The 16211-nt window shown below is 51.6% G+C and overlaps 1 protein-coding gene across 1 annotated transcript in view; it reads right to left on the bottom strand.

Moving 5' to 3' along the window:
* Nucleotides 1-16211, bottom strand: part of SCMH1 (Scm polycomb group protein homolog 1) — a 64879-nt gene that overhangs the window by 15290 nt on the left and 33378 nt on the right. The window contains exons 9-12 of the mRNA XM_058819716.1: nt 5171-5403; nt 4514-4640; nt 3344-3544; nt 2599-2784 (exon numbers count right to left, since the gene is read on the bottom strand). Of these exons, the coding sequence (XP_058675699.1) occupies nt 2599-2784; nt 3344-3544; nt 4514-4640; nt 5171-5403 (747 nt within the window). The remainder of the gene's footprint in view (nt 1-2598; nt 2785-3343; nt 3545-4513; nt 4641-5170; nt 5404-16211) is intronic.

Here is a 16211-nt window from a genome sequence, read left to right as displayed (position 1 = left end):
AGGCTCAAAGTGACTGCAGAGACATCTCCTGTCACCATGGTGGTGCCAGTGCTGTGGCACCAGGTCCCCATGAGCTCCTCCCCAGAGTGCTGGGTGGCACTCTGAACACCCCATGAAGGTTAAGTCAAACCAACACTGTCTGAGGAGAGCAAAAAGCAGAAAAGATGAACTCCTCTGAGGGCTACAACTGCTCTGCAACTACTTCCAGAAGAAAGAGAACCAAGTTAAGCTAAAAGACAATATTAAGATCAGGAGACACAGACACCAAGTTGCCCAAGAATAAATCGGGGCTGGAAATTACAACATAGTTTCTAAAATCTCAGCGTAAAACCCTGGAGCAGTGGAAAAGCAAAATCCACAGCTGCAGAGTAAAGCCAAGAAACTCCATGTGCTGTGGTGCTGCAGCAGCAGGAGCCAGGGCTCTGTGGCCCAGAGGGTCCCTCCAGTCCTGAGCTTTCGGACAGCTCCAGGTCCCATCATGTTCACGGAGCTGTGAACAGCAATCAGGGCTGCTCCTGATGCACAACCCAATCTGCTCCTCCTTATTTCCATTTACTCAGCCAGAGCGGCAGCACAGTGCTGAGCTAAGGGGCACTGCAGACCTCTCCCGTGCCCCAAGCACACACCCCAACTCTCCATGGCACCCCCAGGGTGCTCCTGCAGAGCCCCTTTGCTCTGGGAACTCAGAGCAGCTCCCAGTCCCAACCAGTGGCTGTTCACTGGGAGAACCAGCCCCACACAACACATTCCTGTCCTGCAGAGGGAACAAGGCAGGACATGCAGAGCTCAGTGTGAGACCACAGCAGCCTTGACACCTGGTGTGATTGAAGGATGTACACCTCCATCCTCATTCCTCCATGACCAGCTCAAACCTCCCAAAATCACCTGCACTGATTCCCTGCCCTCACCAGGAGCACTGTGATGTGTAGATCATCACCTTCTTTCAGGTGAGAAAGGTGTTCCATGAGCAGATGCCCAAGAAGCTCACAGATCAGCATGAACTGCAGGATTAGGTGCTGTCACACCTCTGACTGTGGTTAGTTTTTCTTTAAATGCTGCAAACACTGAATCAGAGTTCAGGATGGGCAGGTCTCAGCATTGTGGCACATCTGGTGCTCTGCCTGAGTTGCCCTGAATTCTGATTTCTATTTTTCCACTCTGCCCAGCAGCCCAAATCTTGGCATTGATCTCTCATGGAGGCTGGAAACTCTTTGTGTGAGCTGATCCATGCCCAGAGCTGGGTGCTTTCCCTCCCTCATGCTCTCTCTCATGATGAGAGGGCACCTCCACACTGAAACATGGGGATTTCTTCTATTTGAGGGTTCCTCAGGGGAAAGCCTCCAGTCCCAGTAACCAGTCATGGTGCTCCTGTCCCTGCATATCCTACAGCTCCTCTGCTCCTGGCCCTGCTGGCTCCAGCCAGGAGGAAGCAGAGGATGGGAAGATCCTCTTGCTCTCCAGACTCTGCCTAAGGTGCTTTGTGAGGTGCAATGAATCTTTGTGAGGTGAAATGAATCTTTGTGAGGTGCACTGAAAAGCACTGTGGCCTTTGGCTGTTGCTCCTTCACCTCTTGCTTAGCAATTTCTCTTTAACCAATTCTTCCTAAGTGCTCATCCTTTTACATTCATACAACTTTTGCTTTTCTTGCCAGAACCATAATTATGCAAAGGATTAACTTTGGAAAGACCTCAAACAACACAACAGCTACTTGCTGACTATAGGGGGAAGAAAGCAAGACAGGAGAGGAGATCAGCACTTGTCAGCCACCAAAGAGGGTGCAGACAGCTTTGATCCTCTCCACAATTGACATTCCTGGAGCAGGAGCTCCTCAGTACCCCCAGACAGCCTGTGGGCAGCCATCACCCCCGGCCTGCTGCCACTGCCCAGCACTGTGGGGGAACTGCTGGGTTTGTTTTCCACTGCTTTTACTTCAGAGCAGTTTTGCAGCCTGACAATCTGCACCGTGGCATGCGCTGTCTTGCTGGGGTGAGCTGGAGCTGCTTCAATGCCATGCCAAGGAAACAAAACCACCTCTGCCCCGGATTGAGCCTGAACATCACCCCTGAACAGGAACCCCACGTTGTTACCAGGGCTATGCCAAGGAAAACAAAACCACCTCTGCCTCAGATTGAGCATGAGCATCACCCCTGAACAGGAATCCCATGTTGTTACCAGGGCTGGATGCCCTGGCTGATGCCAGCAGATCCACGACCAGTGTGGGAACCACTCTGCTTTAATTAATTTCTAATTACAGTTTACTTGCTGCACGTTATCACTGTCCCTTCTCTTGCAATCTTTCACCTGAATTCCTAGCTGGATGAAGTCACCACAATCAGACCACAGGAAGTGGGAAGGACTGGGGGACGAGGGGAGGAGGGAAGACAAGGAGACAGCATGGATGAGCGGAAACCTCCAGCTGAGATGGAAACCAAACTGACAGGCAGAAAATGCAACTGGAACCCTACACAACAAGAGTGTGTACACGACACTGGGTGTGATGTAATGAACCCTGGGAGAGGGCTCTGGAACAGAAGCCTGCCTTCTGAGATAAGAGACAAAACCTGCGTCCCTACAGTGCCACCCCCCCCAGCTCCTACCTGGTAGATACCTGTCGTGGTCGTACTGGTGAGAGCGCTGCATGTGGCTGTGCTGAGTGAAAGGCTGGTTCCCAAAGAGGTTGTCACTGCGCAGATTGTGGCACAGCTTCTCCAGGAAGCGGAGGACGTAGGTGATACTGTTAACTGCTGGCAGGTTCAGAGTGTGCTGTTCCCGATCAAACACAGCTGGAGACAGAAACAAACAGAGCCCAACACGTGAACCCCCCGCCAGGGTGGGAGGCTACGCCCAGGGCCGCGCAGGCAGCTCCTGGATCTCAGCATCTTTGGGCTCTCAGAGCCAACAAAGCCTTCCTCTGCCAGGGCAGGCCAGGACCAGCCTGCTGCACCCAGCGCGGGGCTGGGGCAGCCACGTCCGAGCGAACGGAAAAGATTCCAGGAGGGGCAGATCCAGCTAGGCATGGGCTTAAAGGAGATATAAAACTCGGGGTATTTCTCGTCTTTCCGTGAGGAGCTGTGCAATCCCCCCTGGTGTGGCTCTGGGATTGCTGCCCAGGCTGGTGCCAGCACTGAGCTGTGCCCGCGGGCCATGGGGACTGCTCCGCTCTGAGTCAGCCGCCAGCTGTTGCTTCACTGACACACACGTGTGGCAAGAAAGAGAAGACAGAACTCTTGTGTCTGCCCCTGGCCTGTGGCTGCAGTGAGCTTCAGGACAGACATCTTCCAACGAGAGAATTCTTGCAACAACCTCTCTGGAGGAGACCAAGTGCTGCGGGCCCGTTCTCACCTGAGATCACCTCTCCCCCGTGGCCTTGTTTTAAGAAGGAGAAGACTGTTTTCTGATGATAAGCACAATCAATGCAGGCCTGTACTGCTTGCTGCAGGACAACAGAAGCTCGAGCTGGTCCAAAATGGTCTGGCAGCTGCTGAACTTTCTTCTTGTCTAGGTGGGGCCCAGTGCTGCCGTTCTTGTTCAAGTAAATGCAAACTGCCAAGATGAGAAATGTGTTTGCTGTTAACCCACTCAAGAAAGCAAGAAACAGATGCCTAAAATCCAACCTGAGAGATGCTGAGATATTAAGACTGTGCAATCACTGACAAAGTGAAATCCACCATGACTGCCTGACTGCATCCTCACAGTGGAGCCGCTTCTAGAGGGGAAGGAATCCCCTCCAAAATCTTCCTGCCTCAAGCTCACCTTCCAAACTGCTGCTGTTTCTCCCATGCTCTCCCCTGCAGTCAGGCTGTAAAGTGCTTTCCATGCCAGCCAGGTAAGGTGGCTGTGATGTTCAGAGGGGAAGAAGGAATGCAGGTTCCCACAGTGTTTCCTTTTTAGGGAAATTGGCTTCTTTAGGTTCCTCTGAAAACTGGCCAATTACATTCTGGGGAAACAGAGGGCTCAGCCCATATCCAGTGCTTGACTCAACATGTCAAAAGCAGCTTCGCATTAGACTTTCCTGAGCAGATTCACCCTGTAGCACTGCATACGCTTCACTGCTACTCCTTCTCCTCCCCTATTCCCTCCTGTCCCTGTGTGCCTTGATATCCTGGCTGGAGCTGGGCAGATCACAGACCTTCAGCACCTCCTCTGCCCCTTGCGCAGTTCCAGCAGCTGTGCCTCGCGTGGTATGGAACTCACAAGGGGGGCTGCACACCCGACTGCCCCAGGGCACAATGGACCACAAATGTATCTGGAGAGCTGTGGAGTCACCAGCATGCAGGGGAAGGGGGTCCTTGCACTCAACAGGTGGGCTTGCAACCTTCCTACTTCATTATTTCCAATAGAAAGATAAATGAACAGCTGCTCTGGCCTCCCTCAGGCCAGCCTTTCTGGAGTGGTAAGGATTGCTGGTTTACAGGCTTAGGCAGAAATGGGACTCTCAGGGTGTTGCTGCCTGCCTGCTGCAGCTCCTAACTGTGCAATTCTGTCAAGAACGTGGTCTAAGACCCTCCTTACCTGTGGGAGCCTGCATGGCAGAGCTGGGGATTGTAGCAGCGTCCTGGGGCACAGTGCTTGTGTCTGGCTCTGGGGTACTGGTTGTTGGAGAGGTGGGTGCTGGGTTCAGCAATGTCCTAGGTTTCCTCTGCAGAAAAAGAGGAGATATTTCTCCTTTTACCCCTGCTCTCCTTTACCACCCATGATCACTACACTCTCTCCTCTGCATCCAACAGACAAGGCACTGTGGAACATGACACATTTCTGATGGTGATGATGGGGTGTCTCAAGAACCTAGCAATCAACATGTGTGTATTTTACAAACCACAAGCCTGGGATCTGCCACCTCTGTTTGACTCAGACTAGCCACACACAAAGGACAGGAGAGCTTACTCTACCCTTTGGCCATCCTGGCATGCTCCCAGCATCTGCCATGCTACTCCACAGCCAACGCACTTCCAAAGCCACGGATTCTTGATGGAAATGATCTTTAGGACACAGACATTCTCTACAGCTCTGGGGCTGGGCTCTGAGGACGCTCCCAGCCCACACACCCCTCTGCTCTCCTACTTGCTGCAGTCACCCAGCCAGAGGCTGAGCCAGACGTGCACAAACACACGCATGCACCAACCCATGGCAGGACCTGCAGCACCCGCCTGCATCAGCATCAGCTTTTACCTTACTGCCAGGCTTGGGGCCTCTCTTTCTGGGGAATTTCAAAGGCTCCACTGACTTGGAGGGTGTAGGCATGGGGTGGTGGATTAGTGTTTTGGTCGTTCGACCACGCTTCTTCCCTGTTTTGCGACGCCTTTGCCCTTGTTGATGCCCCAAACCAGTCTTTGTGCTACTGTGCATGCTAGGTTTCTCCGAGTTTACTTCGGAGGCAGGTAAAGGGCTCTTTGGAATCACAACTGAAATAAAAAGAGAGAAAGCAAATGTAATTAAATCAGGTGAGAATCAAAACAAGAGCAGCCTCCATCTTTATACACATGGAAAAACCTGGAGAACTCGCAGACCCCTGCGTGGGGGGACTGCTCTCCATGCCAGAGTTAAAATCAAACATACAGACCCCCAGCTCAGAACTCGAGCTGGGGGACACTGGGGCTTAACTTGGATGGGCTGAACTCCAGAAGGATCATGCCTGCAGCCATACCTTCCTTCCTGAAAATAACTGGCACCTACATCTCTTCCTTCTGCAAGCAGTGACCTGCCAGTGGCCAAGGAAAAGGCTCTGAGAGCATTCCTAGGAAGGATCAGCCAAGATCTGTCTGACACTCACAGAGCCAGTGCTGCAAACACTGGAAATCCCCTCTCTCAAGGCTGATGTCAAATCTGTCCCTAAATTCCCAGCAAACTGCAGTGGAAGGGACCAGCTCCATCCTTGCTGCCTGCAGGGATTGCTGCTCCTGGTCCTGAGCAACAGCTCATCTCTGCTGGACCAGCTGCCCTGCTCATCCACAAACCAGAGCCAGGTCTGTTCCTTCTTATCTTCTCACTCTTTCCATCACAAAATCAGGTTTCTGCTATACTTGCCCACACATCCCCTAAATTTGTTCAGCCATCTTCCCCAAGCCTGCTAAAGGCCAGAGATGTGCTGGCCCAGCCTAGCAGACCAGTATTTCCTTCTGTTTTAAATTTCTGCTAAAAACAAACAAACCAAAATCCTGCTGCACTTTGAAAACTGCAGCGTGATCTTTAGGATGTCTTGTTTCTCACACCTGGAAACCTCAACATAGGGGCAAGGAATTAGGAAAAAACACAGGCAAACACTCTTGAAATCAGGGGCTTTGTAGTGAAGGAAAAAAGTCTTAGCCAAGGAAAAAAAGTGCAATCAGATTGATACCAGGATGGCACAACTGTGGGTTTATACAGAGATTTTTAAGGTTTCTGTAATGAGGTTTTAGAAGCAGTTGCTGTGAGCAAGGATTTATTCCCTTGGCTCCCCCTGGATCCCTGGCAGTGCCCAAGGCCAGGTTGGACAGGGCTTGGAGCACCCTGGGATAGTGGAAGGTGTCCCTGCCATGGCAAGGGTTGGAATGAGATGAGCTTTAAGGTCCTTTCCAATCCAAATCACAGAGTGCATCTAGGATCCAGCCCCATTCTGCTTGCCATGGGGGCATGTTTAGTTTCAATTCTATTTCCTTGCTTTTGTGCATTCTGTATCAGAAGCTGGGAAGAAGTACAATCATCAGGATGTATCTGACTTCCTGAATAAAGACTTTTTTGTTTCAGGCAGACACAGGGAATGTGGCAGAAACAGGGTTTTACTACTTTTTGCCTGAGCTGATAGTGTTAAAAGCAAGATTATTTTGCTGTTAAGAAAATGAGTGTGATAGCTCAGGTGCTTCTTGGAGCTGATGGTACTGCAGAAGTGTCACCTGCTCCAGGTGACAGCTGGCACTGAGCTGCAGGAGGAATGGCACAGGTAAGGCAGGTGCTGATCCTGGCATCGTGGGGCCTCTGACTTCAGGTGTGCAGTGACTGATCTCAGCAGAGAAATGTTTGTATCAAACCATTTATTAGAAACCCACAAGTTGACAGAACAAGGATAAAGGTTGAATGGAACAGGGTGCCCAGAGCAGCTGTGGCTGCCCCCGAATCCCTGGCAGTGCCCAAGGCCAGGCTGGCAGCACCTGGGACAGTGGGAGGTGTCACTGCCATGGCAGGGGTGGGATGGGATGGGATTTAAGGTCCCTTCCAACCTACATCAATCCAAGATTTCATGATTCTAAAACTCTCCATACTTCAAAGAAACTTAAATATCAAAAGGATGTGGAAGCCAGGGCAGGGAGCATTTCATCTGAGATCAGCACAACACTCAGTGTCTAAACCAAGCTGTGCCATAATGAGGTTTCTCTAATGTGGAGAAAAATTGAGAATTCTACAGACAAGCTGTGAGGCAAACATGTTTTCTCAGTTTTACTAGTAACAAACCCAGAGAAATGGTGCATTTTGGAAGCTGGCATGCAGCAGGCAGAGCAGCTGGACTGCACCCTTTGCTCCCAGGCTGGGACCATATCACTGCCAGGAAAAAGGAGACTGCAGTCAGATTAAGTCCTGGTGAAAGCTTTCACTGTATAATCTTATGTTAATAAGTGATTTTAATATGTGATTTCATCTTTCGGTGAAATAAATGCAAGAAAAATCTGTCGCCCACTTCAGCTGTAAAGACAGTACACATAACAGTAATTTACCAGGCTTGAAGAACTGGTTGTGGGATTTGGACAATAAAATCCCATAATTGGGTGCATGCAGATCCCCTGATGGGACACCTCATGTCGTTCAGCCACCCTGAGGAGTTCCCACTGTGCCTGTGCCCCTGGCAGCACATCCCTGGTCCCTCTACAGCCACAGCTCCTGCAGGGATGGAGGAGCTGCCACAGCAAGGGAGGCTGTTCACTCAAACAGGCTAAATTACATCTAAATGTGCAGCCAGCTCAGGCCAGAGAGACACAGACTGTGACCCAGATTGGTGCTGTGTGCCCAGCAGGGCTGCAGAGCACAGCCCTGAGCACAGCCCTGAGCACAGCCCTGCACAGGCACTGATGTTTTCCCTGGGGCTGACTCCATCACACTGATGCAATGCACAGACATTTTTCTGACCTGCAGTGATTTAATGAAATGAGCTCTTATCCTCCCACGATCCAGCAGACTTGCCTGGCTTTTTGTTGGATTTGAACCAGAATCTGAGCACACACCAGGCTGTGCTAACACATTTCTGCTGCCCTAGCAGATGCACTGAGCAGAGTCCTGCCACCAGCTGTACCTGCACATCAATGGTGCAGCCCCCAAAGCACAGGGTTACAGCTGGCCACACTCTGCCTCACCCCCAAGGCACCACTTCTGTCACAGACATCTTTTGTGGAAAATCCTTTCTTTAGGATTTTTCCCCCTTCTGGGAAGCTGAGGCCCCAGAAGAAGAATGTAAACAATGATTATCTGCTGCTGTGGAATGCAACAGGTGCATCTGTGATTGGCCCATGTTGGATGTTTACAATTAAGGGCCAGTTAAAGACCAAGCTTTCTCTGGGACAGTATCAGAGAGGGCTCCTTTGTTGATTCATTCCTATTCTATTCTTAGCATAGCAAGTTTCTGAACTTCTCTCTCTATTCCTATTAGCATAGTCATAATGTAATATATATCATAAAATTAATAAATCCAGCCTTCTGATCATGGAGTCAAGATTCTCGTCTCTCTCTTCACCCTTGAGGAACCCTTGCAAGCTCGGTAACACATTTCCAGTGTTTCCAGTGACTGCATGCTCCCTAAAGGAGCCTGTAGCTCCTTTTCAGGTGCCTGTTATTTTCCTGCAGGATTTCAGCCCCTGCTGTCATGCAGATGTGGTCCAGAAACACAGGACTGCTATGGAGGGATCAGTGCCCAGCACTCAGCCCTGCCTGCACCCATTGAGCTCCAGAGGTGGAAACAGCTGTGCCCAGCAAGCAGGATTATCTCACAGCTCCAAGCACTGCCAAAGTCTCCTTTAACTGCCAAAAGCTTCATTTTACTGCATCTTATTCTTACTATTCTTACATCTTAATTATTAAGGATCTAAAGATATCAAAGAGTGTCCAAAGAGGTACCACAGAAGGAGCAGCTGAGGGCCCTTGGTGTGTGCAGCTGGAGCAGGGCACACTGAGGGCAGAGCTCAGGGATCTGCAGCTCCTCCCGAGGGGCAGCTCCCATCCCTGCTCTGGGACAGGGACAGCAGCCAGGGCACGGCTGGGGCTGGGCCAGGGCAGGCTTGATGCTTTGTGGAGGCTGAGCTAGAGCAGAGACTGGATGGAGTTAAAGAATAAAGCAGGGATTTATTAAAAGTCCTCATTGGATCCACCTTGGGCAGCACAAGAGCCCAGCCAGGGCTGCACCCCAGATGAACCAAAATGGTCCCAAAATGCACAACCAGTCATGGGGTCTCTCACTGTGATCAGCTCTGCTCCATTTGCATCTTGCAGTTCATTGTCCCATTCCAGCTTTAGCCCAGGCAGTCCCACCCTGCTTGTTTTTCTCTCTCCAGCCCATGGTGTTTGTGCTCTTGGGCTGAGATTTGGATCATTTGTCCTTGGTGCCCAGCTGGAGCAGGAATTGCTTTATCTCCCTACTCTGTGAAGAGAGCTCAGCATCCCATAATATGAAACCCAGACCCACACACTAAAGCAGCACAGAATGTGAAAAATAGAAAAGCGAAACCTGAGACATCAGGCTCAGGCTGGAGCTCAGGGCAAGGTTCTTCCCCCAGAGGGTGCTGGCACTGCCCAGGCTGCCCAGGCAATGGGCACGGCCCCGAGGCTGCCAGAGCTCCAGGGATGCCCAGGCTGGGCTTGCTGGGGGCTCTGGGCAGGGTTTGGGGTTGGGATTGATCATCCCTGTGGGTCCCTTCCAGCTCAGCACATTCCATGATTGTGTGAGAGTGAGGGATGGGGGAGATGAAGGATGGGGGAGAAATTTGGGCAGCGCTGCAGGGATGGCCAGGGTGGGGTTGGTGGGGGGTCTGGGCAGGGTTTGGGGTGGGACTGGGTGATCCTGTGGGTCCCTTCCAGCCCAGGGTGGGGATGTTGGGGGGTCTGGGCAGGGTTTGGGGCTGCACTGGATCATCCTTGGGTTCCCTCCAGCTCAGGATATTCTGTCATTCTATGATTCAGCTGGTGACAGAGGCAGCCCAACAATGAGCAGCTGCCAGAGACATTCTCACTTTCTTCTTCCTTGTACAAGCCACTGAGAGGAGCCACATTTTTAGAAAATCAAGTGAAGCCTCTCTTACAAAAAAAATCAACTCTTCCTGAGTAAAGCAGCATCTCTGTGCCACAGCTTTGTTGATCACCTGAGCTCTGAGCAGTCTAACCATCCAAAGCTGGCCTTGCTTTGTAGGAGTTGAGCCATGCAACCCTGAGCTCCTTTCTGACCTGAATCTGAACTCATGGCTATTTCAGCTCATTAAGGGGACAGAAAACTAATCACTGGGAATTTTCTGCTGGCTGAACTGTCTTGTTTTGGGTCACACAGGCATGCAGGACAATGGCAGACATGGAGGAGGAGGAGGCTGGCTGCCACTGCATCCATTTGGCACAGTGAGAAACATCAGCCTGAAAATGCAGCTCAAACACAGCTGAGCTCAGAGCCAAAGAGAAGCTGGGCACCACTGATGATGTTATTCACCACTGAAAGATTAGTTTAAACAACAGACTGGACAGAGAATTCCTGATTTCAGGCTCTACTTCCTAATGCCAAAATATTCCATCAGCTGATACAGACACTTGCAGCTGCCCACCACCCTGGGACTGAAACCTTTGCTTACAGAGACTCTGCACAGTTGCCATCCACACCCTGAGGGTTGGTCAATGCTAGGAAGCAGTATTTGTCACCCATCAGGTTATCTGAGACTTGTCACAGCTTGAAGAAGACAAAATTATGTCCTTGGGACAAGAATTACAAAGTCAAAACATAGAAAAATATGGAAGAGAAAAGTTTGAAGTTGCAGAAATGTTTCCTGCCTTTCTCTCCTATTTACAAGGTTCATTTACCAAGAACTGCAGGAGCACAAATCCCAAATTCCCATTTTCTGTGCCAAGGGCTCTGTACTCTCATTTGCAGCTGTAGCTCATGTGCTTCTGCCTGGAGATGTCCTGTCCACAGTGGCCCCTGCAGTGTCCTGAAGTGCAGGGGGAGATTTCTGAGCACAGCACTCATGCCCACTCTGACACATGTCCTGCAGGCCACCCTCATGTGTCCTTGGTGCTCACTGCCCCTTGTCCATCTTCAGCACTTCCCAGGCAGAAGCAGCACTCAGAGATGTTAAACAGACCCATTTAAGATAAGCAAATTTGCCAGAGCAGAAATCTAGTTGAGATCTGGCTGAATCCTTCCCTGCATGAGGCATTTCAATCCCAGACATCCTGAAGGTTGGAGCTGGACAGGAACCAGAGCTCATTGCCTGTCCCAGAGCAAAATGTGAAAGCTTCCAAGCCCTGTGATTCCTCCCAAAGCAGAGACAATCATCACTGGCCACCATGAGCACAACTGGGACAGAAATAGAGGCCCTGGGAAGGCACCAGGCTTGGACTGGGCTGAGCTCTCAGCAGACACAGCACAGGACCAAGGGTGTGAGACAAAGGCTCCCTGCAAAGACAGGGATTAAGAACAAGACTCCAAATCCTGGAATTTAAAGGGTGACCAAGCTCCTGTCACCGAGGCTGGAATATGGTGACAAACAGAAACAAGGTGAGGAGTGTGAACTCCTTGAAATGTTTTGTAAAACTGAGTGTTTAAACCCTTCCATCCTGATGGGAAATTCTGCTCTCCTTGTGGAGAGCAGAGCCAGCATCCATCCCTGGCCCGTGGCTGATGTGGAGAGAGGACCAGCACCCCCACCACAGGCACAGGCACTCCCAGAGCTCCATTTTCCCACGTGGTGTGTTGGTTTGGATCCCCCAGCAGCAATTCTTACACAAACTTCCACCCTGGGCACACTTCAGGCTGACTACACTCTGCTCCCAAACCAGCAGAGGATGGCTGGGAAGAGCCACCAGCCCTGCCTGCAATCAGAGCTCAGGCACTTTTAGACCCCTATAAATAACAGCCCTGGAGCACCCTTCTTCCTTGAGGTTGTGCAATTCCATCCTGAAAGCACTCAGACCTGCACCATGTCCCAGTGAACAGGAGTGTTGTTACTGGTCAGAGATCCTGCAGAAACAAAGTGATGGCCCCGGTGCTGTTCAACCAAAGAGAGGGAGGTTCCAGCACCAAGAACCTCCTGCCAAGGCTCAGGAACACCCTGAGATATTGAAACTCTGTTTTGGGTTAGAAGCAAGGTGGAAAAGGGAAGGAAACATCCTAAACAAAACCCAGATTCTCTGGGATATGAAATATTTCAAAATAAAACATGAGGAAAAGTCAGGTTGAGAGGAAGGTCTAGACACTGAGAGTAAGGACAGGCTGGAGAGCAGAGGAAACTGCTTCTGCCAGGTCAGTTCTTCTCAGAGGCTCCTCCAGCCTCAGGACATCACTCAGCACCCTCAGGTCTGTGACATGCCATGGTTCCCATCTGCTGTTTGCTGAGCCACAGGCACTGTCAGCACCCCAGAGCCTCTGGCAGTGTTGGGCTCCCCTACCAAGTCCCCAGACCCCACATCTGTATTCCAGGACACCATCCAAGCTGAGCCAGGGTCACTGCTAAGAGCCTTGGCTCTGTGCTCCAAATAACTCAAGAGATTTTCTTGGGATCTTCCAAGAGCAGCCTCAGAGGCAGCACCCCCAGGCTCCAGGGCTGTTTGTGTGTTACACTCATGGATAAACACCTGAAGTGCTCTGTGTACCCTCCTTTCTCCTGCTGTTGGTGCATAAACTCGACCTGTGTGGTCCACCAAACCAGCCATGCCAGTGCAAAGCAATGTCACCCAGCTTAATGTGTGAGCTCAGTCCTGAAGAGACAGGAATTAATTGATATTTTCCCATCTCCTCCAAGCAGGAAGGCACAGGAGCTCACCTGAGCTCTTACCCTGCCAACTATTCCTGATGAGGCTCCTCTTCCCACCACTATGTTCTCACCCTGAAGAAGGAAGAGAAACCAGGCAATGTCCAAAATAAAATAATAAAATCCACATTACCTTTGCCCCTGGGCAGGAAACCTAGCAGCTGATCATCATCTTCCTTTGAGGAGACAAAGCAGTTAAACAACAAATCACATGGCAGCAGTGGTGGTGAGAAATGAAGAACTTGATGAACTTTCTGTCCAGGATCAGCATCTTGGAGTCACAGCAGGCAGCTCTGGTCTCAGGGTAACACAGAGCTGTGAGCCCAGGGTGGATGGAGCTCCCCTTCAGCCCATCCCCATGGTAAATACCTAAAACTGCTCACATGGGCTTGCTCTGCAAGCAGAGGGAGCAGGGTCTGAGGGCACACACAAAGCTGTGCAGGCACTGAGCAGTGCCCCCAGGGGCCTCCCCCAGCTCCCACCAGCCCTGGCACACTGGCACAGGATGAGCTCTGTGTTAGCTCTGCCCTGCCTGGGCTTGGGGCTCTCTGCCAGCTGGGCTGCAGCCAAGGCAGCAATTCCAGTGCTCCAAATTCCAGAGCTGGAGCAGCTTCCAGCTCTGCCTGCCAACCTTAACCCTTTCAGCACTGCCCCTCTCCCACAGCACAGTCACCCCTCTCTGTGTCCCAGAGCATCCAGAAGGGTGGAACAGGGGGTAGCAAACCCATCAGGAATCCAGAGCAACTTGGCATCAGGAAGGATGAAGGAATAGCACAGGCACCTTCTGAGATACAGACAGTGAGGGCTTTACCTGTGTCTCTGCTTCCCTGGGTTCAAGGTGACAGCATTCCCCTGCCCTCCACAGTACCACATGAAATGTTGGTGACACTGGTGTCTGTGTGTGTGTGTGGGCAAGGTCCCTTCAGGCTGCTTTGATTGTGGCTGTCCTGTACTGGGCCAGGAGCTGGGTTTGATGATCCTTGTGGGTCCCTTCCATCCCAGGATGTTCTCTGACTCTAAACCCTCTGAGCAGAGCTCCCAGCCAGCACTCAGCTGAACAGAAAGTCCACTTCACCATATATTCCTAAAAGGTATGTACAGATGTGTATTTAAGGTACAGATATGTATTTAAGGGTAAAAAAGTACATGTATAAGAGGCATGAAAAGACATGTAAGGTGCTATACACCACATATGAGGAGTGGAGTAGGGATTCCTGGCCTATGGACATCCCTGGGAGCACCCCAGGTGTGGGTGGGGTGCTGAGGGAAGTTTGCTGCACACACACAGAACTCCCCTCCTTTGGGACAGCCACTGGGACCTGCCTCCCCCAGCAGCTGGAGAAGCTGTGGGTGCACAGGATGAACTCCCCCACATTCTGCCTTGCTCTGTAGCCCAGCAGAGCCAACATCCATCCCTGGCCCATGGAGAGAGGACAAGGATCCACCACAGGCACTCCCAGAGCTCCATTTCCCCTGTGTGATGTGTTGATTTGGATCCCTCAGCTCCAAGGTGTGCAGCATGCAGACAGGAGCACCACGAGATGCCCAGGAGCCCACAGCCACTGCACAGGCAGCATGCAGCACTGGAATTACCAAGCAGGCATGCAGCCTGCTCCTCCTTGCTGTCTGACCTCCCTTTCCTCCTTGAACACACCTAATGAAAGCTTCATGGAGTGGCTGGGCCCCAGCTCCAGCAGCTCCACTCAGCAAACACTGCTGGGACTGGGAGGCCCTGGAGATGGAGAAGGACCTTGGGAGATAGAGAAGGACCATGGGAGATGGAGAAGAACCATGGGAGATGGAGAAGGACCATGGCTGGGAGAAGCCCTGCACTCCTCCACCTCTGCTGGCAGCCAGCAGCAGAGCCAGATTGGAGCTCACTGGAGTTACCAGCATTAAATAAACATGCCTGCCCTCTTTGAAGTTGTGCTTCCCTTGAACATGAGCTCATTCCACGAGGCCTCTTTTTGCTACTCATTCTCCATGGAGTTAACTCTTCACAGGATTCCCCACCTTCCACAAGGGCCAAAGTCAGCCCAGTAAATGAGCACAGAGCAGTTTCCCACAGCAGCAGCTACTGCCTGCATGTCTCTCCAGTTCTCTTTAAGAGGAATTCCCACCAGGAAAGGGAAACTGCCTGACTCCACCACATGGTTCTGCAGGCTGGCACATGGAGAAGGTTTATTGGAGCTCAAGGAAAAGGCAATTCCTCTGTGGTGATGCATCCTCTCACCCTGCCAAGAACACTCTCAGGCCTGGGAGGGCTGTGCTCAACCCTCCACCACAGCAGAGCTGAGGAAACACAGGAGGAATTTCATTAGAGAAAGCTCCCAGCACTCTGTTCTTTTGGTTTAATCCCAAAACGTGCAAGTCAGAAATTCTCGGTCAGGGGAGGGAGCAGACAGTCACAGAGGGAGAAGCAAAAGCACAAAGACAAGGCTGATCTCAACTCCCTGGCATTTGTGCATGGCTCATGCAACCCCTGCCAACCCCTGCTCTTGTCCCAGGAGTTGCAAAAAAAGGACAAAGAGAGGAGAAATTTGCCTGAGGGTGAGTGGGGAGATGTGACTTCTTGGGGGTCACTGTTTTTGTACACGAGCAGGAAGTGCAGAGTGACTGCACATGGAGCCAGTGGGAAAGGGAGAAGCCATCCCAGCCACCTGCCAAGGGGTGGCACAATGGGATCTTGGTTCTGGATTACTGACTGGGCCCTGCTCACTCACAGCTTCAGCCCCTGGCAGATGAAGTGAGGAGGAGGCTGGGGAGGAACAGAGCTGCCTGTGCTGGGGCTGAGGGTCAGACAGGTTCTCACTTCTCCTGAGGAAGCTTCCACCATTCTCCTGCAACCTTCCACCCCCTGATTATTGCCAGGAAAGCTCCCACCAAACACAAACATGTCTTGAGCCACTCGTGCAGTACTGAGAGACACCCTGGAGATGCCTGTGAGAGCACCAGGGCACCACTGGAGCAGTCAGCCACTGCCTGAGAGGGCCCCGGTGCTCAGCCGGGACACAACAAGCAGCAAGAAGAGAGAGAGAGGCTGGGAACAGCAAGGCAAAATGTAGAAATCCAAGATAAAGAGGAATCCTCCTCAGCCAAGGGGAGCTGAGAGCTTGGCTTGCACACAGATCACCTCAGGCAATGCAATGAGACCAGCCCTGCAGCCCTGAGCACTGACCTGGCCCATGCCAGGGACACAGGGCAGCACCAGCCTGACAGGGCAGCATGAGCTGACCCAGGACTTCCAA

Source organism: Ammospiza caudacuta, chromosome 25 (assembly GCF_027887145.1).
Source record: "Ammospiza caudacuta isolate bAmmCau1 chromosome 25, bAmmCau1.pri, whole genome shotgun sequence".
NCBI classification, from domain to species: domain Eukaryota; kingdom Metazoa; phylum Chordata; class Aves; order Passeriformes; family Passerellidae; genus Ammospiza; species Ammospiza caudacuta.
The sequence above is the reverse complement of the archived record's forward strand: the minus strand, read 5'-3'. Positions and strand labels throughout refer to the sequence as shown.